The sequence below is a fragment of the Cydia splendana genome, chromosome 8 (genome assembly GCF_910591565.1).
Source record: "Cydia splendana chromosome 8, ilCydSple1.2, whole genome shotgun sequence".
Classification (NCBI taxonomy): Eukaryota; Metazoa; Arthropoda; class Insecta; order Lepidoptera; family Tortricidae; genus Cydia; species Cydia splendana.
In genome coordinates, this window is record NC_085967.1 from 14,079,014 (window position 1) to 14,106,459 (window position 27,446).

Sequence of the window (27,446 nt, forward strand, 5' to 3'; positions counted from 1 at the left end):
GTGTCATTTCCTTTAAAAGGATAGTAAAGTGTAATAAAATTGGTAATCATTTCACATTAAAATGGTGTTATAATTTTGGTGATCATTCATTATTTTAGGGTGGTAAAATAGATTTTTTTGGTATTAAATTTTACTAAATCTGGTGATCAGTTAAATAGCAGCCAATTGAATAGTCTGATGTTAGATGTTAGACCGACCAAAACAGTCATTAATGTCATTAGTGCTACTTATACATATTACATACCTACTGATTCAAGCATCAGTATGAGGTATGAGTAATTCACGGAGCGGTGTTAAGGAAAACTAACTTGGATTATGCCTACCACGATTTATTATTCACATCGCAGAGCAGAGACACGAAGCTCATGTTTCTATTGTTTTAGTCGTAAGCAAACTGCAACTTTTGGACGAGCCGACAAAAATCGGTAATACGTCTACGAAGGCGATCACGCACGATATGAATTAAAATATAAGTATTGCTTACACGTATGTTTACCGATTTATCATCATCTTTTCTTGAAAGCAAGCATTTGATTCGTATGAAAAACAACAAAAATAAAAGGAAAAAATGTGTAAAATATTTGCATGCGTCCTAAATCGATTAAATTCTAATGATTTCATCATGAATTCGGCTCTTTTGAACTTAGATCGCATATCTGGTAGGTATACCTAACTTTCCGATAGCGTATGTAGTAGGCAAATGGGTAATATAAAAAATGTTAATGTTAAATCCCTCTACTTTACCTATTGTTCTGGAAATAGGTACTCGTACCTATACGTGATGAAATCCAGACAGGTCATTAGGTAAACAGATTTGGTAGAAGAATCCGATTAGCCTTCACAGGCGTTAAGTAACTCTAAATCTTTACAAATTCTATAACTAATCAAACTTAACTACCGCTTTATAATTATCTTCCAGGTGACCACAAGGAACCAACAGATTCACATCTCAAATTCTCAGACACGTAAAAAAGAAGCAGCAACAATGGGCAATAAAATGAACAAATATCAACAAAAGTCCACCATTGTTCTTTGAGTGGTTTCCTAAATTTAACATAGAAACACGGTTTTGTGCGGAACCGCTTTAGTTCTCAAGGCCAATTTGTTACGTTTGTTTATGAGTACTCCTCGCTCTTGTATGCTTAATGAATTTAGGAACTCCATGACGTGACCTTATTTCGCCGCGACACGCATTAGGCCTATAATTTTAAATTGCGTTATTTTAAAGTTGATGAGAATGATGAGCTAGATGAGTACACAATGGATTTTAACACAATGTACACTCAGCAAACTAATGGCTGTTTGTATGTGTACCTGTCTTTCTCAGGTAGTGGAAATAAGGTTTCCAAGGCCTGCCCGTCGCTGTCGTTAGCGGCCGTTTCACACGGAACCTTTCTTTAGGAAGTTTTTTGGATTTCGAAGCGTGATTGTTACAAAAAGTTATCTTTTTTAACCCCGCTACCAACCCGTCCTCGGCTGATGGAGATTACATCGGGATTCATTAAAATATTTAGAAAAATTGGATGGGGTAATGTAAAAACTTGATTCGTTTGTAGGTAAATTGCCTCAAATAAATTTTAACCTTTGCGTATGCAGATCTAAAATACTGTTATTAAAGTATATTAAGTATGTAAGTACACTAAGTTGCCGAGATAACTAACCCCGCATGCAAACAAGTTATAACACTTATAACACACAAAACAAGGTATCTCTGTAGCTTACTTTACATAATATTAGGTACCTACTTGAAAATATGCTCGTGCCTGTGTGATATTTTTTTTTATTTATTTATGGAAGTCAATAGAGACTGACGCTCAGAGAAATATTACTTCAGAAGTTTACCCCATTGCTGAAATTAATAAACTATAAACATTCGGCCAAGTAAACCAGGCTTTAAATACAATTGACTTTCATGAATCATTCTTATAACCGTCATTAAGTCCACCGCACTTGGTAGACGTCCTCATACGATGATATATCCCAGAGCTGTCTATCATATTGTGGCGTAGGCGTGGAGGATTCAAGGCCCAGATATGCGCGTGGGCATCTAGAGATCAATTATGAACAACTGACGGTAATCTCTACTTAACCAACTTTATTGCAGTAGGATAGGGTTGCTGATTAACACAACGTAACCTTTAAGATATCCTGTATTATTTCATAAAATAAATATATATTTAGCTCTATCCTAAGGTCTCTGGTTCATCATGAAATAGTGAATATGGATTGAGTTCAGTTTTCAAGCCAGGTAAATAAATATTATAACAATATCGGTTATATAAGGAAAAACTGCGCATATCAGGTAGAGAAGTTTCACAAAATGAGTAGTATGACCAATAAGGGTTTGTGCTTTGTTAAGTATATACACAAATTTATACTTACATAGGAAAGTACTACATAAGTCTAAGTATGGGATTAGAACCGAGGATTACGCAAAACCACTTATAATATATCGATTCAGTGAATTTAGTCCCAATTTCCTATTTAAATAATACAATAGGTTACTACCTACATAATACGTACTCGTATGTGATACTGATAAAACTAGAAGCTGTATTCGTTTTATCGGACATTTTACGATTTACAGCAAAGCAATGAATAATTTACATAGCAATGATAAGGCCGGATTATACTGACATGTAAAATTAATTTTAGTTTCTTAATCTCCATCTATACGTACAATTTACCGGAATCCATGAGTATAAGCAGTGTATGTATTTCGTAAATCGTACCTAATCTTAATCCAACGAAATATTTTACTTACCTATTTTTTGAAATCCTATTTGTTATTCATTAACTTACGCACGTTTTCATTACTAATTACTTTAACCACTGCTACTGCAGTAAAATCATTTTATGTGATTAATAAACCGTTAACTGCGCTTTCGAAAACACTTCTAAAACTGACTTGAAAGTGCCTACCTACATACATATAGGTACATACTTACCTGTAAAAATATCGCTCTCGAAATAAATTATTTGTATTAATTACTAACGATTATTGTTGTTTAAGTTCAGCAGAGTTAGTTTGGGACTTGGGACCTATTTTGGGGCGCTTTATAAGGTTAATGTACAACCAGCTACAGATAAAAATGTGCTGTTTAGGTACTTCAGTACCATATCAAATTGGACACAACACAACCATTTACTGAAAAGAACTCGGTCTTTTTTACTGATTTTGTACCGACTTGAACAGAAAACAAAGTGTTGTGTTATTATTTGAAGTCTTTTTTTCATATAAATTTGACATTAATTATGACATTGCCACACTTTGTCATTGGTCGGATTCAAATTTCAAAATTACTTTAAGTTGGCTCAATAATTTCAAGGAGCCACTGGCACCTGTACCACAGAATAAATAATAGTACTATGTACAGAAGACTCACTCTCTAACAAAACGCGTCTGTTACGATTAGGACAGATATGGCCGCTAGGTGGCGCAAGCGCTACGCGCTGCTTATGGCCAGCCACCAAAATTGGTATTAACGGATGTCTTGTATTAGCTACTTGTTGCGAAGTGAGCCACGCCTGCCTGTACTCTCTATATTATTTATGAAAATACTGGTGTAAATTGGCAGCCGCGTTTATGATCCAGGAACAAAGCATGGTCGGCACCGTTTCAAAACAATATGAAACAGTACCTGGCGCACACTCCCATTGTTCGGGGTCCTGCGCCGCGACCGTCGGGGTCTACACCTACTGCGTAGCCTCGTACGTGCCGGCTGGAGCCTTGACAGCCCCAAAACTACTACGCGGATCAAATAAAAGATAAGTATGAGCAAGAGTTATAATTTATAATTAACGGAGTTAAGAATAGGCTCTACGAGATAATGATTAAAATAAATAAAAAGTGAAAAATTCACTGTCTCGGGCGAACTCATTACGAAAAAAAATGTTTCCTAACTTATTGAGAAGGTACATACTCGTGTCAACTCAATGATACTAGACTCAATGTCAAGGTTTTTCGAGTGTAAAGTGTACCTAAGCAATGTAGATGAGCTTTAATTATTTCGTAAAGACTTACGAAATGGATACGTCATCGATAGTCTATGACTTATATGTAAATACTACACATCGGTAACTCGTGGCATTTAGGTAGCAGGCACAGACTAGTGATGTGACAATGTTCTTCCTATACGAGTCGAGAAAAAGCAACCACTAAAAAAAGAAATTAATTAAACTAATATTTTAAGTGCTACCTAAATGCCACGAGTTACCGATGTATAGCTAATTACCATTTGTGACTGAATTATTAGCAGGGTACTTAGTAGTTGTCAACCCGGCAATGTCGCACGGTCCTTTCCGCAGCCTGCGTGACCTCTTATCGGCATCTAAATTACTTGCTACAAGCAAAGGGTTTGCGCAGACCACTTATCTTATCGCACCCCATTGTTCGGAGCTTCGCTTCACACTAGATCATGTTCAACGGCAATTTTGAAAGTTAATTAGGCAATAATAGAAGACGTGCCTCCTGATAAGTTATCACATTGTTGATGCACATGAGGACTTCTTGTCATATTATGTATACGGCAAAGTAAGCAGTGCTACTAGATCCTTGCCGAAATTTTACATAAATGCAATAAATAGTCTTACATGAATGTGATAAATAAATGGATGAATGAATGAAAATATTTCTCTACGCGTCTTCCGATAAGAGTGTAGGTATTACGGGTCGGAAGTTCATACCCAAGTGCGTGTTTTCGTGATACCTGACACTGATACTAATAACACGTCTCATTTCCTGTTAAAAATCGAAAATTCAGTGCAGGTTGCGAACTTGTACGGTGCCAAGTGTAATAAAAATACATTTAATGTTATCAAATAGGAACAGACACTTATTGACGTACTCCCGTTTGGTTTATTGATTTTCGTTAATATTTATCAGGATTGGCCCGATTCCTGATTTAGCCGAATGGCCGATAAGACGAAGTGCCTACTTGCCAAGCCAATAAGTTGGTTAATATAACGAATTTATACTTGAACATTAAACTCATTGCGGTCAACTCGGAGCTGAGGCAAAATGATAACAATGTGCGCACGTAATGACGAAACTTAACTTATGTACCTATTAGGTATTACTGGTATTAGTAGTCTTTAAGTAGCCGCCGATTTCGTTAGGTGTTTACATGAAAAAGGAAGGAACTCTAAGCGTTTTCGTAGTCCTGAGTCTGCCTTCGTCGCTCTACCAAATTTAACCAAACCGGTACAACCCTATACACAATATAATGAGAAGCCACGTTAGACAAGTATTTTAGAAAAACCTTAAAACATCTTTGAGAAACATAAACGCAAAAACGTAACAGACGTAAGTATTGATAATTGCGATCATTAATGGTGCTAACTAGTCAAACATGGCAAGAAGCGCCGCGTCTAGTTCTCACTCTCGTTTTCTCCCACGAGCTTCACCCTCGGGTGCGCGTGCGCACCCCACCGAATAAAATTCTAAATAAAATACCGACAGTCAGCAATTACCCACTTTCCGGCCTCCGACAAGGAAAGTGTCCGACATGTGCTTCATTTACATTACCTATGAGCGTACATAATGCGTCTTTACATCGCTCAGTATTAGCGGTCAATGGCTGATATATTCTTGAAAAAAGTATGCTTGGTTTAACTTATTTCATAAGTAGCCGTAGAATATTTCACTTAAAGATTTAGACATAGTACAGTCGCTGAATAAATGCATTCACTGACAATCCTATCATGAGAGTAAGATATTTCTTTAGGAGTCCTAGCATCTAAAAAATATGGTTATTTACGTAATACGTTTCAATGTGTTGCACCATTTTTGTCTTTTGGTGGGGAGATACGACACGTCTTCGTCAGTCACCACCATCCATAGTTTTAGTTTGCTGCGATAGTAAATAAATAATAAGAAACTAAGTAGTAACATATGTATAATGCAGACAAATTATATAAATAAATTCAGACCAAGTATATACAAATTATGTCGCCACGTACATCTCTTCTTCAAAAAAATCTCTTCTCAAAAAAGGTCTGGTGACAGCAACGAGGCAATCTAAAATTGCATATTTATGCATATCATGCCCACGATGTGGACTAGTTAATCTTAAAAGGCTTTTGCACCGGACTACGCATGAAAGTTGAGTGATTTGTTAACATTGCGTTGCGGAATCATAACAAGGTTTGCGTCAACCATAACTTCTCTGCGAATTTCATAACAACTTTACAATTCACAAAAGATGCGCTAACTTCCGCATTTTAAATAATAGAACTGCTTGAATAAGATCTGAAAAGCTATTCACAGCAAGTTCTACAGCTAAGTATATTTTTTTGTTAAGTGTCGTGATGATGAACTGCCGACCTTGGTCGACAGTATTGTATGCCGAAGTTTAATAGCCTAGCACTTCCTTGATGATAGCGATGGTAATACGTAACCAAATGACGTGCCATGAATATGATAGGGGGCCCAAGGCAACGCTTTGGAACGCGAGCATTCTTCAACAGAAAGCAATGTATGGTATCATGTCTAGGAGGGTTGAAAGCTGTTCCCACGTAGGTAAGTGCATTTATGTTCCAAGCTAATGGAGGCATACACTGTACTTCTCCCACAAAAGGTATTAGTGATCGTGTAAACTTTTCTAATTCTTATAATGATGTTTTGTTCATTGTGAAAGCTCTTCATCGTCAGGAACACTATATGTACTGATGAACATTATGGTAATAATTCATCGAACCATTGTTGAACCATATCTCCCATTGTTCCGGAGCGGAACTGATGGGAAAATTAAGTTTCTAATTGCTTTTACAAAGCCGTGGAAATTATGAAAATAAAAAATAAACAAAACTGGTGTAGATACCTAAGTTACTAGTTACGTGGCTAAAAATATACCTAGCTAGGGGTGATGAGCTAGAGCTGATTTAATATACTTTTTTGGTTTTGTTTGCCACCGACGTAGTGTAAAAAAAACTTATGTAAGTATATCTATTTTCTGTAGGTATACCCCATTTCATTTACCATGGCGGGATTCCACTTGAAACTGCACAAAGAGAACCATAATGTTGATCTATTGTTTAACAATTGCTTTTCGAGCTTTACTCTTCAAAGTCAGCATGTGGTGTCAAAAAAAGTATGCCGGGTATCTTCTATTGTCCCCATGGTAAATGAAATGGGGTATACCTACACCACAGACAAGACATCCTCCAGACTGAGCATAGTAGCTCTAATACCCCCTCTGCCACGCATACGGTAGTTTTACTCTATTTTGGAGTCGAAAGTGTCTGTGTGACGTCCGTCTCTTTGAACGGACCAATGCACGGGACCTCGCTCACCTCGTCCCCCGCACCCCCGTATTTTTGGCAGCATCGGTTTCATGAAATAATTGCTCTAAACTCTGTCTAGAGCAGCGGTCGGCAACCAGCGGCCCGCGAGCCTCCCTGGCTAATTTGTATGTAATATTGACAAATGACAATATCTGATAAAGTCATGAATATTAACAAAGTGCGGCCCGCGTCCACTTCGTTAACTGCTATGTGGCCCTTGGCTGCAAAAAGGTTGCCGACCGCTGGTCTAGAGGATTCCTAGTCTATGACCTAGGATCAATCCGAACATAAATGAGATTTGTCGATGTGAATGATGGGATTTTGTATTTATAAATAAAAATTCCGACTTTTTAACAAATTAAATAGATCGTTCACTATATGAAATAAAAGAAAGAATAGAAATTACATATTCCACTTTTAACAACACTGAATTCTGATGATGAGCTTTACAAGGAATTAAAAAATCTATTGGTTCTGTAAAAATTATAACATACGGTTATTGAGTATAATACTCGTAGCTTATAAATAAGCAACTCACAAAGTAACTACGGGAATGCATCCTATAATGAATGTTGATATTCCTTTCTATTTATACTGTAGATAGACAACTAATTCACTTAAAAGTCAATCTCCAGAAGCCCTGTAAGTGGTTGTACTTATTGGGCAAAGCCTTTTACGGGATTATTCCACCCTGTATCACGGCGCACGTGGTGTCTTGCCTCGCAGTGCTGTGGAGAGACAGACTATAATAATAAGTACCTAAGTAATCAAATACATATCCCTTATAAATATTGCATTAATTAAATTGGCGAAAGGGACTCTAGACTCTTCGCCCGGGATCGTAACGGTAGCTTAATAGATTTTTTAATTCCTTGTAAAGCTCATCATCAGAATTCAGTGTTGTTAAAAGTGGAATATGTAATTTCTATTCTTTCTTTTATTTCATATAGTGAACGATCTATTTAATTTGTTAAAAAGTCGGAATTTTTATTTATAAACACAAAATCCCATCATTCACATCGAGAATCTCATTTATGTTCGGATTGATCCTAGGTGCGCTAATTTTAGGCCTGTCTAAAATACCTAACGTGATCGAGTGATATTCAAGTAAACACCTAAGTACATTAGGCACGGCACTTAGTAGAAACGCCGTGGACCTTGAAAACTGCAGCGACAAAGACATTGCGAGTTCACCGGCTACGGCGGTTACAGCTGAGTTAGCATGTGGTGCAGGTGCTGGCTTACCCCTTTGTGTGGCAATCGGGACCCCATTCTGACGGTTAACTCCCCCACATGTCACACAATTTTTAGTAAAGACTTACGCCTTTAGTGTCACTTGCTGCACTTGCACCATCTCACTATCCCGGGCATTCCCGGGGTTAAGCGGTTAACCCAGTGTCAAATTGCACTGGTAATCATGGTAACTCCAGGTTTAACCGATTAACCCGGGTTAGTGAATGGTGCACGTGGCCCTTGGGTGGTATTGCACCTGTCCAATTTCTTTGTATTTTGTCTCACATTTTGCTTAATAATGAGAGAGTAACAGGCCTATTCGGATTTCGAGATAATCACAAGATCTCGAGACGATTTAGAGATCAACTAGATCTACATTAGATATCGACTAGATGTGACTTGGATATCTAAGTCATAACTTGTCGAAATCGTTCAAGAGGACCTCCAGAATCGCTGAAACATCAAATTTGACATATCTATCTTACAAATATCTTTAAATTATCCGTATCGTAACTTGTTGAAGTCTAGTAGAAATCTAATTCATTTTCCGAATCGAGCCTTGAGACGCAATGACATTGGACCAAGATATTGGAGAGATAGAATACCACCCTTACGCTACTTTCTTTAAGTTTTTAAGGAATTGGTATGTAGCTTGACTTTCTAGTTTGCAATGACATCTATTTACAAAAATTTGAACTAAGTAAGGGTGCAATTAGTCAGTATACGAGTAGCAGATACCAGTATTCCATCAAGGAATAGATTGATAGGTTCAGTAATTACTTAACCGTGTTGTCTTGAATTTACAATACCTAATATGTTAATTTCTTGCATTCCTGTAAACGTTGAATGCTTCTACAGCCATCCATCGTAAAATATCTGAACCGACATGTTATGTTAGAGCCGACAGGCATGGCCGGCTTAGTTAAGTCGTTGAGCATCTAATGCACGTTCATTAAGCTAGATGGCGCTAAGATGCACATACAGTTTTGATGTAGAGTTAGCATAACCATGATCTGCGTCAACAAAACTTATTGATACTGAGGAAATTTTGGGAAAAGTTCATTAAGAAAAATAAAAAAAGATTTGGGAGATTTAGGAGTAAGTAATAAGTGATGTACAAAAACATTAGTCACAGCAAATTCATTTAAAATATGCAGGTTGAAGCGACTCTACAATAGAGTCGTATCGTACCATATATTTTTGAGCGCCTCGTAATTAGGTATCAAACTTTATTGCAGATTACTGTGTTGTACACGTACCAAAAGTAGAGCCTACAACTACAGCAATATTTAGTCCGCAAACGGAATGTTAATAATAAACTATTTTTTACATTTTCATATATATTATTATGTGAACAACATAATATATATATGAAATAATATAATTGAGTCATTCCCTTTGCTTTTCACTTTTACGTCTAATTACACTCTTAAATTTTGACTTCCCATGTCCTTGAAATTAGTTTTACTTTAAGGTGGTTGGTCAGCGGGTAGGCACCCCGTTCCGCTAGGTGCGCCCGCGTCACGCGTCGCCAATCCTGTGCCGTATCTCTGGTTACAAAACGGCTGAACTCTCTTTAAACCTCCGACCAAGTTCTTCCCTTTGTTGTAGACTGACAGTGTTGAACCCTCGGTCTTACGCCCACTACACACTTCATTTCGGAATGTAGATATTTATCCACCATGACGTTATAAAACACTCTTTTCCGGGACGTCGGTAGTTTGGACTTTCCTATACCTATGGTTTTTGTCCTGATTTTGTGATCCTAATTTTTAGATGGTTTGTTAACTCGGGCGACAGGAAATAAGCACGCATCCGCCGTGACTTTAATTTTAATTTCACCCGCCCTTCCTGTCACCTATAATTATTATCTTTAAATTCTTTAATTACCATCTGAAATGCTAATTGAGTCCTCAATGTCCTCATATCACATGCGTAAAAAGAATTACGTTAATTACGAAATTCATGTGTAAGTAACTATTACGAAAAACATAAATATGCATGGGCACCGTGCTCTGCAACTGGACTACGAGTAGATATCTACTAACGAATCGTTACCTACGTTTTGCGGAGGCAGTATGGTGACACAGGTGTAACCATTGTTTACATGTCGTTCGAAGTAGTTCGAACACTTCTGAATGGTTCGGTTGGCTACCTCGCGGCCCGGAGGGGGGAGGTGACCTGTCGCCCTCCCCCCGCGCCGCCGCACGCGCAGCACTCCGAACCAGCCAGTTGCTTGCCGCGCAGCCTCCAGTTTGTTTACATCGACAAATTGTGACGTTCTACCATTGTGCAATGTGCAAACCTTTAATTACCTTGTATTGAGTGAAAAAGTGGGATCGTTACTGGTGTAGCTCCGGAAAACCTTGTGTTGAAGCTAAAGGTCGTGACACCGAGTTTGTTCAGGCATTGTCGCGATTGGCTTTTGTTAGACTACATTAGCATAAAGTTTGCACCGGACTTGTGAATGCGGTAGCGGCATAACGAGTAAGCGCCACTTGCACCATCCCACTAAACCGGGGTTAACCTGTTAAAGCGTTAACCCAGTATCAAATTGTACTGGTAACCATGGTAACTCCAGATTTAACCGTTTCACCCCGGGTTAGTAAATGGTGTAAGTGGCCCTAAGAGGTTACTGCATTGCAGATTCCTTGGTACCTATTTCGTTAAAATATATTTTTTAATGTCATAAATACGTAAATAATTTCAATAACATAATGTCCTCTGATCTTTGCTCTACTCTGGCTCTACCTCAGCAAGAAATAAACAATACAGAATTAAAAAACTGTTTTCCCAGTACCACGAGATTTACCGCATTTTCACGTAAAAAAAAAACAGTTTGTACCTATACAAATGTAATAAATGTTATAGGTTAGTTGAGCTCTCTGCTGGTGTGTTCAGTGTTGCATGACTGCACGCCAGTCCAATGCTCCTTCATTTGACCCTAACCTAATGAATATTGCAATATTACCAAATATATACATATACATATACAATTAAAGAACAGCTACTTCTTTGTTCAATTCTGCATGCAAACAGATAACTAAAATTCATTAACACGTAAATATTACGTGCGATAAGCTATAAGTGGAAATCTTTTTCCTTTGCACCCGATTGCAAAAATAACTTCAGGCTAAATTTGACTGGCTAAATTTTCCTTGGAACCTTAAGTTATTCCAAAATTTACCGTGCAATATAATTAAAAACTCAAGCCGCTGGCACACCACAACTAGGGTTGCCAACCGTACTATATTATATAGTATTGTACTATATTTTGGGTCTCTGTACTATATACTTTTGGAAAAATACTATATAATTTATAGTACGCTAAAATACTATATTTCCGATTAAACGTATATTACACTTCATGTTTAGTATTTTATCTAAAAGTACTATATTTTTTTGAAGTGTACTATATTTTTGATGCCTTATTCTGGAAAATACTATTTTCCACCAAAAAAAAGTTGGCAACCCTAACCACAACAGTGCATTTCTGGCTGAATTATTGGACGACACAAATGTGAGAAAGAAAATACAAGTGATATTGGTGTCATTCCGCAAATGCAGCTGATATGATACGGTATTTCTATGCGCGCTTGTCGTTGCTTTTCCTCACTAATGAGTATCATTGCCACGGCTATACCGTGGCATTGTAGTTTGTAGAGTAAGTAACATAATGGCAGTGACACCGATCTAGATACCCATATCTCTCCGTAGAAAGCAGCTTCGTGGGACCCTCGTTTACATTCGCCTTTTGTGGGAACATGTGAAACTTTCCTCTAAATATGCTGTTTCACTACCGCCTCATATCAAATCGATTTTCCTTCGTCGAATAGAGTAACTCCAGCGCTTTAATCGTCAATTGTTTCGTTTGAAACATTGAATACCACCATAATATGCTTGGACGGCGCGATCACATAATGTGCAAGTTTTTATATTGTGAATTGCCCCATTGTCTTTGCCGCGTTCAACTGCTAGACACTTGTATGATAATACGCCATTAGTTTTAAATGTCGCATTAATTATTTGCGTTAAGAGCAATGCAGTGATTTCCATAAAGCGTTCTACATTGCTCTGGATCGGGGTGTGTCATTATGAAACGTGCAATCATCAGACAATACCAAGTGCCGGCCGAGCCCGTGATTAGCATAGCTGGATTTCAAACCGGCGTCGCTTAACCTTTTCGACGCCGTGTCAAACACAAAAGCTGTCACTCAGACGCCACGTCACCGAAGTGTCAAAACTGAAATTTAACTTTATGCATATGCACTTAGGTCTATGTTGCTCTGTGGTCTGTGACCGATTTATCGGTCTTTGGCGTTGAACCTGCGGTGCGGATATATCGGTCATTGGCGTCCAAAAGGTTAACCATTAGGGGAGCAACCACAGACCATATATTTCATTAGACACAGCAAACTTCGCTTGCGTGGTGTATTTGTTAGTAACAGTGTATTGCAGTATACTACTATTTAACCGATCGGTCGTGCTCCCGTCCCGTGTCTTAAGATTTTGCCCCAAAATGAATCGTTGCTCCAAATTTATAGTTCGTTTTTTTAGCATTAGAAAGAACTTGAAAGAAGGTAAGCGATCTTGACATGTCTTTTAATTGAAAAACGCTTTTTAAAAATCAGTAACTATTACTTATGAAAGCAGAAGAATATAAATAATCGTATTAGATTCATAATTGTTACATATTTGCCGTAACTTATTTTTAAAATGTGTTTTTCAATTAAAAGACACATCAAGATTGTTTACCTTATTGGTACGCTAAAAAAAACGAACTATAAGAGATTTTTTTTTCACTGTAGTTCACAAAAGATGTTCTTACGTAACAGCTTGGTTCTCGAGCATAAATAATGCTGCATGAAGCGTGCGGTAGGGACGAAAAAATTGTCACTCCTGATAGTCCTGATAGTCCTGATTTCCATACAATTGAGAATGCTTGCGGCATCTATGGTCTGTGGAAGCAACGTTTTGCGCGCCACGCTGCGCGTGCTGCAGTGCGCGCTATGCGTTAATGCCACCATTTTGCCGCCTAATGCGTTGCCGCGTGCGGCAATAATGATGCAAGCCCTTTAACTGGCTGGAGAGACCATCGCAGCTATTAAAGTCATCAAGGAAATAGTTTCAGTTCTAAAAAACGCTATATACTACCACGTTTGTGATCATAAAACAACGCACAACATTTTCAGTCAGCTTTTTGAGTTGGACAGGTCTATAATTTTCACTGATTGAGATTCTGGCTAATTTCTGCTTCACTAAATACCATAATTCGAAGCATTAAGCAAGGAACCTTTTTATATGTTCATGGTAGCGTAGTTGAGTGAAACCAGGGGTCTGTAAACGACGTCCTACGAGCCAGCTGATATGTATGTCCCATTCCCATCAATAGAGCCAAATACAATCTGGCCCGAAAAAAATGAATAAGCAAAGGCCGTTGAATACCCTAAAGAAATAGATACAACCATTAGAGGTGGCTCATATAAAACTAATTAACTCTAATTTATTACTTCATCTGAAATTGGCTAAGTACACTGATTTCTTTAACTCGACTACCTATGGCCTATGCCTACAGATAATAACGAGATTGCCGATCACTACACTGCAGTTTCACTTTGAGAAAAATTTATGAGCCGTCACCGAGTGTGGGACAAACATGATGAAACATTGACAGGAAACATACACCCAGGCTTTCTTTGTTCCACTTGTGCACTGACCATGGTGTGACATGTCCATTCTAATTAGTGGCTTTTATTTTTGAAAAAAACATATTATTGTCATATAATCAACGGTACCCACTAATCTACATAGGTACAAGTGGCGATACCTACTTTCTTTTTGCCTAATCTCCTGCTCTAACTGATGTTGACACAAATGAAACGCCTATCAGCATTCGCATTTTAATAAAGCCTGTAAGAATAAATGTTTGAAACTCGAGTAACAACACCGAACCTAATCACGCCAAACTAATCAATTAAATAAAGCGCACGGCGTCCGCTCACTCGCTCCCTTCACTCCTTCGATGGTCATCTAAACTAAGATAAAGTGAACGCACTAATGAAGTAAGAAGCCTGCATGCGAGCGATGCATCAGCGTGAAAATTACATCACTTGAGTGCAGGCTCGGCGGTTGGAAGCGATATTCAAACGTGATAAAGCTGTTGCCGAGAATCCCGCGCATTGCAATTTGATCGGATAGATAAAGCATGCAGGCATTGTACGCAGGTACCGTCTAGTCGGTGAAGGCGCGAGGGGGGCGTGTGATAACGATGGCAGCGATAACGGCGCGGCCGGAGAGCGCGCCGGTCGCTCGCCGGCGGCAGACACAAATTTTTCAACACTTTTTGCGTGGCTAACTGGAAGTGCTAGCGGTATCGTGGTGCGCAGTGACATAGAGTAGAAGCGACCTAACATGTACGATATGATTTAAGCAGTTCCGCAGAAGCTCTTCTCCAATGCGGACACGTTCTTAGCAATTACCCTTAATTGGTAGATTAACAAATTGACATAACTTTTGCTTTCTGACTTCGTCATCGTCTCGGCAGTGTAGTGTTAATGTGTTTTCGGCGTTATAGAGCAAACATTTTAGTGACGTTCCCACTTTTCACTTACATTTTCTGATAAAGTAAACATAACGACTTGTGAAACGGAACCAAAACAGTGCATGAGTCAGTGATTGAAAGTGCGTTAGTTAAGATGAAGGATTCGGCAGCGCGGTGCGAGGACGTGGCAGACAAGCTGGTGCGTCTGTTCGGGTGGAGGCAGACCTATCCGGTGCAGAAACTGCAGAGGAACATACTGCCGAAGGCTAATGAAGCGGTAAGGTCACGGAACATTCCTAAATATAAATAAAGCTATGTCCCACAGTATGGCAATATGGTTAAATTCATACACTATCAGTATCAATATCAGGTTATTATAAATAATTTTTAATTATTTTAATTAAGTGCCCGATCGAAATCAGTTTATTCTCAAAGGTTCAATTCGAACAAACAAGATTCGAAATACAGTTTGGTCGAAGCAGGTCTAAGACCATTACCAAATACCGATGTCCAACTAAGGTAAATTCCAAAACAGACACCGTTACGTACTTGCGACAACCTCCAGATATAATTATGTATAAATTATGCAAATAATTGACTAGTTTTAATACCACATGACTCTTTTAGGGTTAAGGTCGATTAAAATTAATTGTCGAATATTCTAAACAGTGAGACAAGTAGCAAAGTGAATACATACTTATGTTAGGTCTCCGGCTGTACTAGGCCAGCGGACGAACTGGGCGAAACAATATAGAGTTGCTTCTTGACCGCAAAACTCTAAAAAACATGAGATATTTGTACTTGCAATTAATAATTCCATGGTATTTACTTTGCCATGCTGCATCCTTACACCTGTACGGATATGATGGTCGTTTTATCTACGTGACAGCGTGATAAAACGGTGTCCGTCACTTTCTATCCCACGGTATTAAAAAGTGACAGTTATTTTATCACGTGGATAAAGATGGATAAAGTCATCCATAATACGCCGGCTGGAGGCCTAACAAAGATGACGATAGAAAATGCCATTAAATAATGTATGAAAATAGTGACGTGCCTTACAGTAGACAGTAGTATCTGCAATTCTAGTTCATATTTTCTATTCATTTGGCGATTGTCGATGTACGATTGTCATCTGCTCTAGGCCCCCTGCTATGGCATTGATTACAATCACTTACCCAAAGAAACCACTACAAACAAGAACTCTTTCCGTCACTTCACTTGAAAGATTTATCGCCTTCGTTACCTAGAAAGAAACAAAACATCAATATTTATAACAATCAAGGAAGATGCGCTTCCTAAAGTTAGTCTGATTAACAAGGAACTCGAGAACAACAATGATACACACATGAGTTTTTTTCCTGATGTTTATGAGTTTAAAAACCGGACAAGTGCGAGTCTGAGTCGCCCACCGAGGGTTCCGTACTTTTTAGTATTTTTTGTTATAGCGGCAAAAGAAATACATCCTCTGTGAAAATTTCAACTGTCTAGCTATCACGGTTCATGACATACAGCCCGGTGACAGACAGACAGACGGACAGAGGAGTCTTAGTAATAGGGTCCCGTTTTTACCCTTTGGGTACGGAACCCTAAAAATCGTTCGAAACTAAAGAAACTTTAAAATAAAGAAAGAAACATTCACTAGAACGACTTCAATCACATCTTGGCGTTTTCCTGGTGTGATATACGTTCCTTTGTTTATGTCATTATTCTTAGTAATTCGAGTAAAAAAGTACAAGCAGAGGCGTATTTACAAATTTGGCGCCCCGGGCCATTTTGATTTGCCGCCCCCCTTCATCAGTGACGATAAAGTATTTTATTTAAGAAAAAAAAACCTGCAACAAGTATCTTTGGGGTGTGAAATAAAAAAAAACTAAAATTTACCATTTACCCACATATAGTTCGTTTTTTTTAGCATTAGAAAGAACTTGAAAGAAGGTAAGCGATCTTGACATGTCTTTTAATTGATTAACGTTTTTTAAAAATTAGTAACTATTACTTATGAAAGCAGAAGAATATAAATGATTGTATTAGATTCATATTTGTTACATATTTGCCGTAACTTATTTATAAAATGTGTTTTTCAATATAGAGACACATCAAGATTGTTTACCTTATTTCTAATGCTAAAAAAACGAACTATATGTACAAATTGGTTGACAAAATCATCAATGACGCTGTCGTAATTTAAAACGTTTGTCAGCTCAGCTTCTATATTAAGATGAGCTAAGCTATTCAGGCGCTCTTCGCTGATAGTGGAATGTAGATATTTTTTTATTCTTTTGAGTGCAGAAAGGTGACGTCACTATAATTCTAGATACAGATTTATATGGGCCGTTTTTGTCACTCTATGACGATGCAACCTCGTTATATTTGCCTGATCTGATCGGTGACCGGTGGATACTGCTGGATTTTGGCCATTGAGAATCAAGGTGAGGCATTGGCAGTCAGGCTGGATATAGCTAAGGAGTTCGGTCGGGTCTGGCATCGAGTCTGCTCGAGGGACTATGTTATACAAATGGATCACTAGCTTTTTTCCGGTAGACGCATATGAGCTGTATAGTAGACGGAAGCTGCTCCGATAGTGTGGACATTACCGCTGGCGTTGCACTAGGTTCTGTGCTGTCATTGCTGCATATCAATGATAATCATTGCTATGCAGACGACAGTAGTAGGGATGCGTATTACATAGGCCGTGCCATTATCCCTCATTCTATGGTGCTGGAAAGTCATGAAAAGTATTGTATTTGTATCTGATATCGAGAGCACTCTATCTATACTGAGTTTGGGCATGGGATCGGAACAATTTAGTGAGATTCAATACCACGAAGACACAAGAACCGCCCAATGTAGTCAGATGGGTCACTAATAATGTAGGTATGTAAGTGAGAACGCGAACTGAGAAGTGGAGCCAAAGAATTCTCATGTGGCACCCTACAGATGGATCAAGATCGCAAGGCCCTCAATTAACACGATGGGAAGACGAAATTATACTCACAGTGGGACCACTCTGGACAAGGGTGGCAAGAGAGAGGAAATACTGGAAGGAGTTGGAGGAGGCCTTTGCCGACAGGCACACTGAACCAAGAGACTTCATATAAACATTCAAAACTAAAAACCAACAATCATGTTCAGAATAAAGGGCTATATAAATAAATAAAAAAGTGAGAACGCGAGCGTAGCGAGATTTTTTCGAGAAAATAGTAGGGAAATGATTAGTGTTCCGTACTTCAAAAGGAAAAAAACGGATCCCATATACGATCACTTTGTTGTCCGTCCGGCCGTCTGTTTGTCTCAATATAAAGAGTCTTGACATGACAGAGGGCGGCAAAATCGACAAATAATGCTTGTTATTTAAATTTTACAAATAAATAGGGTAGCGACAAAATTCTGGTCGACCCTATCTGAACAGCAAATAAAATATTTTTTTGACCCAAATTTGCCGCCCCCTAAATTCTGCCGCCCTAGGCTTCAGCCTACTCAGCCTAGTGGTAAATTCGGCAGTGCGCCGTACTAATACTTCTTGAACGAAAATGTTGCTTAATTTAGGTACTTGTTGGTAGATATTTTAAGCAATAGGGAATATTAGGCAAAGCTCTGCGTAGGTGGCACCTTTGTGGCACATACAGTAAACAAACCACATTGACACATCACACGTCACGTCAAGCACATGGCCTACCGCGAAACAAGAAAATCAAAATTTCGTTATCTAATCTCTCTATCACTCTTGAATATTCGAACGATAAAGAGGCAGATAACTAAATTTCGATTTTCGCGTTTACCGGTAGGCCCTTGTTAACAAACCGCCTTGATGCATCAATGTCATATTTTATTGTCTGTGAAAACTTGTCAAAAAACAGTTTAAGGCACAGTATGTATAAGTTAGTCTATTCACTGAGTCGGTAGTGCTGCACTCTGGCGGCAGAACATTGCAGTAATATCCCCTAATTTTGTTTATTAATTTAAATGTCAATTAAAATATAATAAAAATATAGCTAAGTTTGATTATAAAAGGCGCCCAGAAAAAGACGCGAGGGGGCGGCTTCGCCGCCCCCCCGCGGCCTGCCGCCCCGGGCCATGGCCCCCTTGGCCCTAGGGTAAATACGCCCCTGAGTACAAGTCCTTTAAATTATCCGTAAAAGACTCTATCAAATAAAGATAATATATAATAATCTGAATGAGCTGGTAATACTAGCCTTTATTAGAGTATTCATAATGCCCACCATCGTTCAATACAATAGACATATGAAAAACATTGATATTAAGATATAACAGTTTTCTTAAAACCCAAGTATAGAATATTCTTCTTCGTTGACTAGGGTACAACATTGTACGCAAGACATCAATACGTCAGTTTCAGTTCCCATTGTCGGCTTCACTTTCTCGCCTTGATCCGAAAGTGTTGGAAAGCACTGCATTAATTCAACTACATCGCAATTATGTGCCCGTGCCATATACTCGTACACTACACGCGAGCGGGGCGTTGAACTTACATTATTCAGATTACTTTTTTGTTTAAGTAACATTGGTTTTCCTTAAATGGTCGAGGCATGTACCTGTGTTGTAACATTGTGCATAATTTGTTGCAGCACTATAAATACGTAGTGTCAATAGTAACTTTACTAACCTAACTCACTACAGTCGTTACTGCCACTAAAACTAGAGTTCTATGTTGGTTTATAAAGAAATGTATGTAAGGTTGACACATATCGATGTTAGGGGGCATATTATGACATTATGACTGACGGTGTGACGTGTCTATCATAATAATTATATTCATTTTTCAACTTTCTCATAAGTTACAAATGTTGGTTTCTTTTAAAAGTAGATAATACGGTAGATAAGTCAGCCCTGTCACTTTGTTTATTATTTTAAAGTAAATATCGTTACCTGGCGGTTAGATCACAAAATATGCGGTGTCACGAGTTGTAAGATTATAATGTGGAATAGTAGGCACTCCACCCGCTATTGCTTTTAACAGTTTTAACGTAACATTACCGCTGCTGTAACTACGAAGTACATAAGTAGCCGGTTAATGTAGTGAATATTTCCTATTATTAAAATGTCACCGTCGATTATTTTAAATTCCTGTGTAATTAATTAAAGGGGAACCACATTACAGTTCATTCACTTAACTAAAAGGTTACATAATTAAATGAATAATAATAGTAATTACTACAACCTTGAGGTAATCTTCCACATTCCTTAGCGATATGCTGGCCCACCTACTCAAAAAGAATCTTAATAGGTTTGAATTTGAAATGATGATTTGATGGTTTAGGGCCACCACACACTAGCGTCCCCTGAGCGTCGGCGTCTAGTGAACTCTAATATGGCTGCTGCGCAACTCGACGCAGCGTTGCAACTGCGCAGCGACGCCATTTTCCATAGCGCTGACTAGACGCCGACGTTCAAAAGACGCTAGTGTGGGGTGGCCTTTAAAATGCAATGTCCTTGCCAAATTGATTGATGCAAGTCGTAGTGTTCGCTCATTTCCAGTAGGGTCTTAATGGCACATCGCATCGCGATATTAAAGCCATATCTTGTGCCTTGCACCAGTATCTTCTCAGGTCAGACAGTCTAGAATTTTCCGAGATATTAGCGATGTGCCGTTCGTATAGTAGGTGACACCCGAATACCCGATGCGTCATTCAGACTCGCCATACAACCTGACATTGTGCGCCCACAAAGCTATTTACCTTATTTCCGCCGTACCATCGTTAATGCTCGCCTTATTTGGTCGTGGATCTATCTATGTGTGTCTGGTCAAATTGCAATAGATGCATTTTGGGTAGATTAAAGACATAATAGGTACATAGGCCATACTGAAAATTCCTGGACTGGCCAGTTAGAAAAAATAAGTCGTCTCATATATCAGAATCCAGAAATTTTCAGTATGGCCCACGTATAACTAATAAACCGGTAGGTACCTAATTAAAAATATATTTTAAGGGAAATCTCGCAAACTTGCCAATTTAGCACTAAACAAATACGCTCCCGGTTGTGTTAACTCACCATCGATCTTCCAAAGAATACGACGATCATGAATAGTTTGCGACTTAAGAGTTTGTAAGTTATTTGTATTAGAATGTTATCTAATACCATAGTCATTTGCACGATAAATATCTTCATCTTTAGATAAAGTACAATATTTTGTTGATCTTCTGATAATTACACAATCTTCTCACGGTTATCAACTTATAGCACTTAAGATTGAATAATCGCACATACCTTTGTTATTGAATATGGTACAGATAACGATTAATAACGGGATTTATCTTTATCATCTATCTCTGATAAGTTTATCTCAAGAATTTACCACGTTTTAATGGACATTGTTTGTGATTCAGTACTTATCATTAATCAACCTACCTGACCTAGTGCATATCTAACGTTAGTCAGCTTAGTAGACCCAGTTATGTTTAACTACGTCGCCGCCTAGATTCATATTTGGCTAACAGCGCCATATGTGTTTTACCCACCTGTCCCCATTAGTATCGTTAGTTAAAATGTGTAAGCAAAAGCTATTAAACGAGTATCTGCCACCGTTTGTATGCAGTTTTAACGGTTCGGTTTGCCGTTTGGTTGCTCAGCAATGTTTGCCCTCAATTTATCTACGCCTCGCTTTCTGATTGAAAATGTTATTATACCTTAATCTGTCATTGCTTTCACGCAGCGTTTTACATCAATATTGTAGTTTGATCTTAAACTATTTCTAGACAAAATCTGGTTAGTACATGCAAGAGAAGCCTTGTAAACGGCTAAGTTAAGTATATTAGAAGGCTTTTCTAGGCAGAACATGAAGATTACTCAACTACACGAGGTGCAGTTTAGCATAGAACATTTCCGAGCCCCAAATTAACTCTCCAATGACTACTTACCTCCTTATTCGAAAAACTTTACGGGCCTGATTTAGTTAAATTATGTTTTATCCCTTTCTTACAAATACATAAGTCAAAATGACAGACAGAAAAGGACAAGCGATTATTAGCTAATTGAGGTTTGTAGCGCATTTATGAATAAGGGGGTTACTCATTAAAGTGGAGATGGTTACCTATGTTAATTGATCTATAAGTAACAATACGTTTAATAAATTCGTCGTCTCCGATGATTTAATTATATTTTTAAATTTGGTGAATGATTATTATTAAATAATATTAAAACGGGTCACTCACATATATTTTAAGTCGAAATTTGCTCGACATGTTTCACTACGGACGACTCAGTCTGTGTTGGTCCGCCAACGCGTGCTTCCGATGATGCTTCTCGGTACATCAGTGACCCGTTTAATATAATATTTAATATGTCTGTGTCTCACGAATGTTTTGTTATTAAAACTAGTAAATTGTTCCTTGACATACCTATGGTCATGGACCCTGGTTTCCTCACTTAGCTTAGCCTAAATATCTGGCCATTGTGATCGTAAATCCTGCGTCATTTCATTTATTAAGATAGAGCCGTTTCGTGTTTACGTTTCGCATGCTTCACAAACCTTGGATTAGAGAAAAAACCTCAGCAATCGTTTATTTGTATGTATTATGCGATCTTTCTAATGCCGGCTTGGCTTCAGTCATGATCGAGTCGCGCGCGAAGTCGGCCGACGTGCGGAACGTTCAGTTTTCGAGGCTCACGTAAAATGAAGTTAGTCTGCGAAAGTTTTTTGAAAATTTCAGAAACTCACCGAACATTTAGTGTTTTTCGAATAAAGGATTTGCGGTGAAATGTGCGGATGCGTTAATATGTGAAACTCATGTTAATTTGTGATAATCCAGTTTTTTTGTCATTCAGACAGGGTTAGAAAACTACAATTAAGTAATTAACTTTGTTCTTAAAATTGGTACCTACTATGTGTATTTGTCAAAAGTTATACCTATTTTTACCTTGACAGTTATTATCACGCTGATGCTGGTCAAGCTCTACCGACTTTAAAAACCGTTTTGCAACGTGAGAGGCGCACTCGGCTGCATTAGCCACACAACCGATATTTGCATAACAATTTCACGTCAAACGGCCTTACACTCTACGGCATGCTTGCTGAAATAAATTCACTTAGGTACTTAGGTACATGTGACAGAGATTGATTGGCTATATACAGCCATGTAGAGATCGTGGGACCTGTTGCTAAAATAACTGAGAGCTTGTGTTTGTTTAAAGTTACAATAACATCTGTGTCCTACATTGAGATAAAAAAATACAGCCATCTGTTGTGAGCGGGTAATTTGTCATACTAGGCGACAGATCTGTTATTAGATAGATTACATTTTTAGGGTTTTTATTATAAGGCAGTGAACTATTATTACTACGTAGTTATTATAACTTAATGTTATAATACAACAGCACTATTTACAAATATTAGGGTAGAAACAATAAATATAAAGATAGTTTATTATTCAAGTAGGCATATTACGATGCGCTTATGAACGTCAAATAAAGCTACACCGGCTCCAACCCTACAACTCTGCCTCGAGAAGATTTAAGTCCCCCCTCAATTGGAGGAGGGTATCCTAATATGGGACCGGCAACAAACTCGGGAGACACATCTTTTCAAAACATTACATCTTATAATTAACATGCATTATGAGTAAATAAGAAAAAAATAACAAATATTTTATAGGTACCAACTAACATCCCCGTGTATTAATTTAATAACTTGCCACTTTACTTCCAAGTTTAGCACAATGCATAATATGCATAATCGATCCTTATAGTAACTGGATCAATAAGGGTAACTAACCGGTTAGTATTGACGCATGGCCATCGCTTATCATTCAACACATAACTCTGCCCATAACTGCATTTCCGCCGCCTTACCCTCTTTGGGAGTGGACAAATTGGAGCCCTTGAATAAACATTACTTTACTAAAATATTCCAGTTATTTTTAACTGACTTACAAAAAAGGAGGTACACAATTAGTTACGTTTGTTGTTACTTTAGATTGCTTTTAGAAGGAGGAGAAAAAACATATTTTAAGACGCCTGCAGTATTGCGTAGTCCAAACTTTAAAAAAAATATAAAACATGTAATTTTGAAAGCATCACTGAAAAGTTTCCACTCAGCTTGATTTCAAGTTATTTTTCGGGTACCTACCTAGAGTACCTAGACGCTGGTCTTCCGTGGATATGGATACCAACCCAAGAGACCGCGTCAGTATGTATATAAAATTTGAAGCGTTAAATTTTAAAATCTGTACCTCCTGTTTGGCCATAATTGAGATCTGATGATGGAATTCATGAGATGGCTAATTTGCATTCGAAAAACACGATGTCATTTGTGACGCGGTCGGAATGAAAATTGATTTTAACGCACTTTGAATGTAGTTACAAGGTAAAAAATACGGGATTGGTGTTAATGTTAAGGTAATAGCGGAAGTAAGCATATGTCCGAAGATAGTTCCGAGAAAGCACGGCATCGCGTGCGCTCGCGCAGCTGCTGCAGCGGAATGGACGTGTTCTCGGAATGGCATCTCATGTTGCATGAACTAACATCAATCCACTTAAGTACCTTACCATCGGAAGACCTTATCTCGTTGCTATAAGGTTTACGAATGCCCATTTATCTGAGTCTACCATGTAGCATAGCGTGTTAACAGTATGTTCATTTTTAATGTTTATTGCCGAGAACAGAGAATCAAAACGAGACATTAACTTTTTTGTAGGAAACTTGCCTAAGATTTATCACATGTCGAAGTTTCCGCGCATTCTATCATCGGGGTCATGTTTACAGTGGGATACTTAATCGAATCCTAAAAAGAGATACGTGCTAGATTTCTTTATAGCATTGTTAGCGCGGAGCACCTTTGGCCATGAATGGCAGAATGTGCAATTAACCGTACGACAAGTGTATAATATTAGCAATGAATCAGTTCTTTCAAGAGTAGCATCTGTTCGGAACGATTGACATGGGGCGGTGAAGCGTGAAGGTCGAGGTCTGTATCGGTTAGCTATTCAAGAGAATTTAGGGTGTAGTTAGGTTCTGACTTTTAAAGATAGTCTTAACCTAATAGCCTAGGCGATAAAACTCAATGACGAGTATCAAGACTATCAAGTAATCCTCTTGCTTCGATACAATAAGTGCTTGATGGAACGAATGATCATTATTCAACACGCATTAACAGATTCAATGATGAATTGCGCGTTTCACGGCTTTGTGCAAAGTGAGTGAAAACGTGTAGATTACGCAAGTGCGATTGTCTTGGAGTGTGGTGAAGTGTCGTGGCCTGTCGGACGATGTGAACGATGCAGGAGCTGGGCGTGCCCGTGCCTCCGCCGCGGTTCAAGAAGATCGCGCGACTGGCCGCGGCAAGGGAGCGCGACAAACGCAGAACTGTCACTTGGGTAGGAATACCTTTATCATTATAAAATGTATAATATTTAGTTGCAATTGTTATGTTGTTGGAAGATGTGAACAATTAAGTTTGGCATATTAAAAGATCACGCGATTGACTGCGGGTGGTTTATGCGAGGCAGTGTGACAAACTATTTTTTATAAAGCAGATCAACACTATTTAACTAGATAGGTAACACATATAATTGAATAGTATGACTAATGACCCTCTGACAGACTATATCAATCAGTAGATAAATAAAGTTGCTATGTGGCACTAGAAGGAGTTAGACCAAGAAAAGTCTGCTGCGATTTTGATAGCCCACGCAGTGCAAGTGTTATATATTTTAAACGTCAAACGTCTATGAAATTATGACGTATAAATAACACTTGCACTGCGTGGGCTATCAAAATCGCTGCAGACTTTTCGTGGTCTAACTCTACCTAAAACAACAAATTAAAAAAGAGTAAGCATTAAGTTACGTAATATGGCCGATGTTTGGGATGCTGGTGCCCTTTGCGTTGCAAGAAAACATTTCCTCCGTTTCCTGTTACGACTTGGAAATGGTCTTTGCATAAAATGTACTGTACTCCTAAAAAAGTCCTCATTATGTGTGCACGTGTAAGCTAGCTTTACTACGAATATGATTTCGTATTCTCGAACGTGAAAGAAATAGGCGGGTAAATATTATCTTTGCAAGACAAAGTCATTAATTTAATTTCTATCAAGATCTCGCCGCTTTTGTGATATTACGGGTGAAAGGCTTTGAACAAAACATCATCGACGCTTCGATCCGCACCGTCTTCGCAATTCAATCCATACATTGCAGATAGATGTTTTCAAATCCGCCTTTTGAGATCATTCGCTAGGTATCTCGCTGACGAGCGGACAAAGGCTGACAAGTGAGACAAAACGAGCGAAGCACGACAAGCCCGCATTCACGTCTCTCAATAGGCAGGTGCGTGGGAACGTTCCCGTTCCTGTTTAAGTACTAAAGAAATACAGAATTCGCAAACAGACAAACGTACACGTGGCCGCCCCGTGGGTACTCACATCAATAATTTATCTACTTACCTCCATACGACTTGTGTCTAAGGGTGGTATTCCGTCTGTCCAATGTGTATTGCGTTGCGTCTCACATTTTGCTTAATGAGAGAGTGAGATGCAATAACATTGAATTAAGAAATTGGACAATTGGAATACCAGCCTAATAAACGCGTGTCAAGACTTTAAGTCGTTGATAATCGTTAGTTTGTCCTTATCTGTCATTTTGACAAATGTGTATGTTAAAAGGGACAAAATGTAACAAAGGTTTCTTAAGTTTTATAAATAAAACTTCTAAAACCGTAGAAACAGCTGATTGTTACAGCGTCAGTTAACCATGGTAAACCCGATAAACGCCCGAGTGGCAACTATTTACCGTATCTAGTGGCGTTTATAGCTGAACTAGATGGCGCTGTTCGTCGCCTTACTTTTTCATGGTAACTAAGGTTAATATTTTGCCTATTCAACTCGTCAGTTCGACGTGCGACCTAGCCACTTTTCTCGTATCTAACTAACATAATGCTGGCAGGGCAGGATTGTCAAACGTTAAGCTTGACAAGCTAGTTATTTTGACATCAGCGCTATCTAGTTCTGAGCGCCATCTAGTTCTGAGCGCCATCTAGTGAGTCTATTATAGGTACAACTGTCAATGTTAACTTCGCATCGCTAACTATTGGATTTTAATTCGTAGCGCGGCCGTTATGTGGTGATTGCACTTGGAGCACGCGATGTCATGCCGAGTGTGTAATGATAGGCAATAATAGGTAATCCACTCGACAGTGTGAGATTAACGGTGTCTGATATTGTCCAATTGGATGACGATACAAACTGGGACAAATCAAAACGAGATTTTAGTTAAGATAATATTTTACAGCGCAATGTTATTACAATTTGGGGTTTTCATATGGTAATAAACCCGTTTCATTACTACTAGGTACGTTATCTATACCAGTTATTTTATACACATATGGAAGTCCAATACATGCATGGAACAAATGGAACGTGTATATATTTTGTCT

The 27,446-nt window shown here is 38.4% G+C and overlaps 1 protein-coding gene across 3 annotated transcripts in view; it reads left to right on the plus strand.

Moving 5' to 3' along the window:
* The window catches only part of LOC134793117 (partitioning defective 3 homolog), an 80,300-nt gene that overhangs the window by 13,028 nt on the left and 39,826 nt on the right, over positions 1–27,446 (plus strand). The window contains exon 1 of one of the 3 annotated variants that reach the window (XM_063764656.1): positions 14,586–15,335. The exons of 1 other annotated variant lie outside the window; for it this stretch is intronic. In XM_063764656.1, coding sequence (XP_063620726.1) covers positions 15,213–15,335 — 123 coding nt within the window. In that variant the 5' untranslated portion in view covers positions 14,586–15,212. Of the gene's footprint in view, positions 1–14,585; positions 15,336–25,163; positions 25,394–27,446 lie in introns of those variants that run through there. One more of the 3 variants, XM_063764658.1, reaches the window with a different exon arrangement.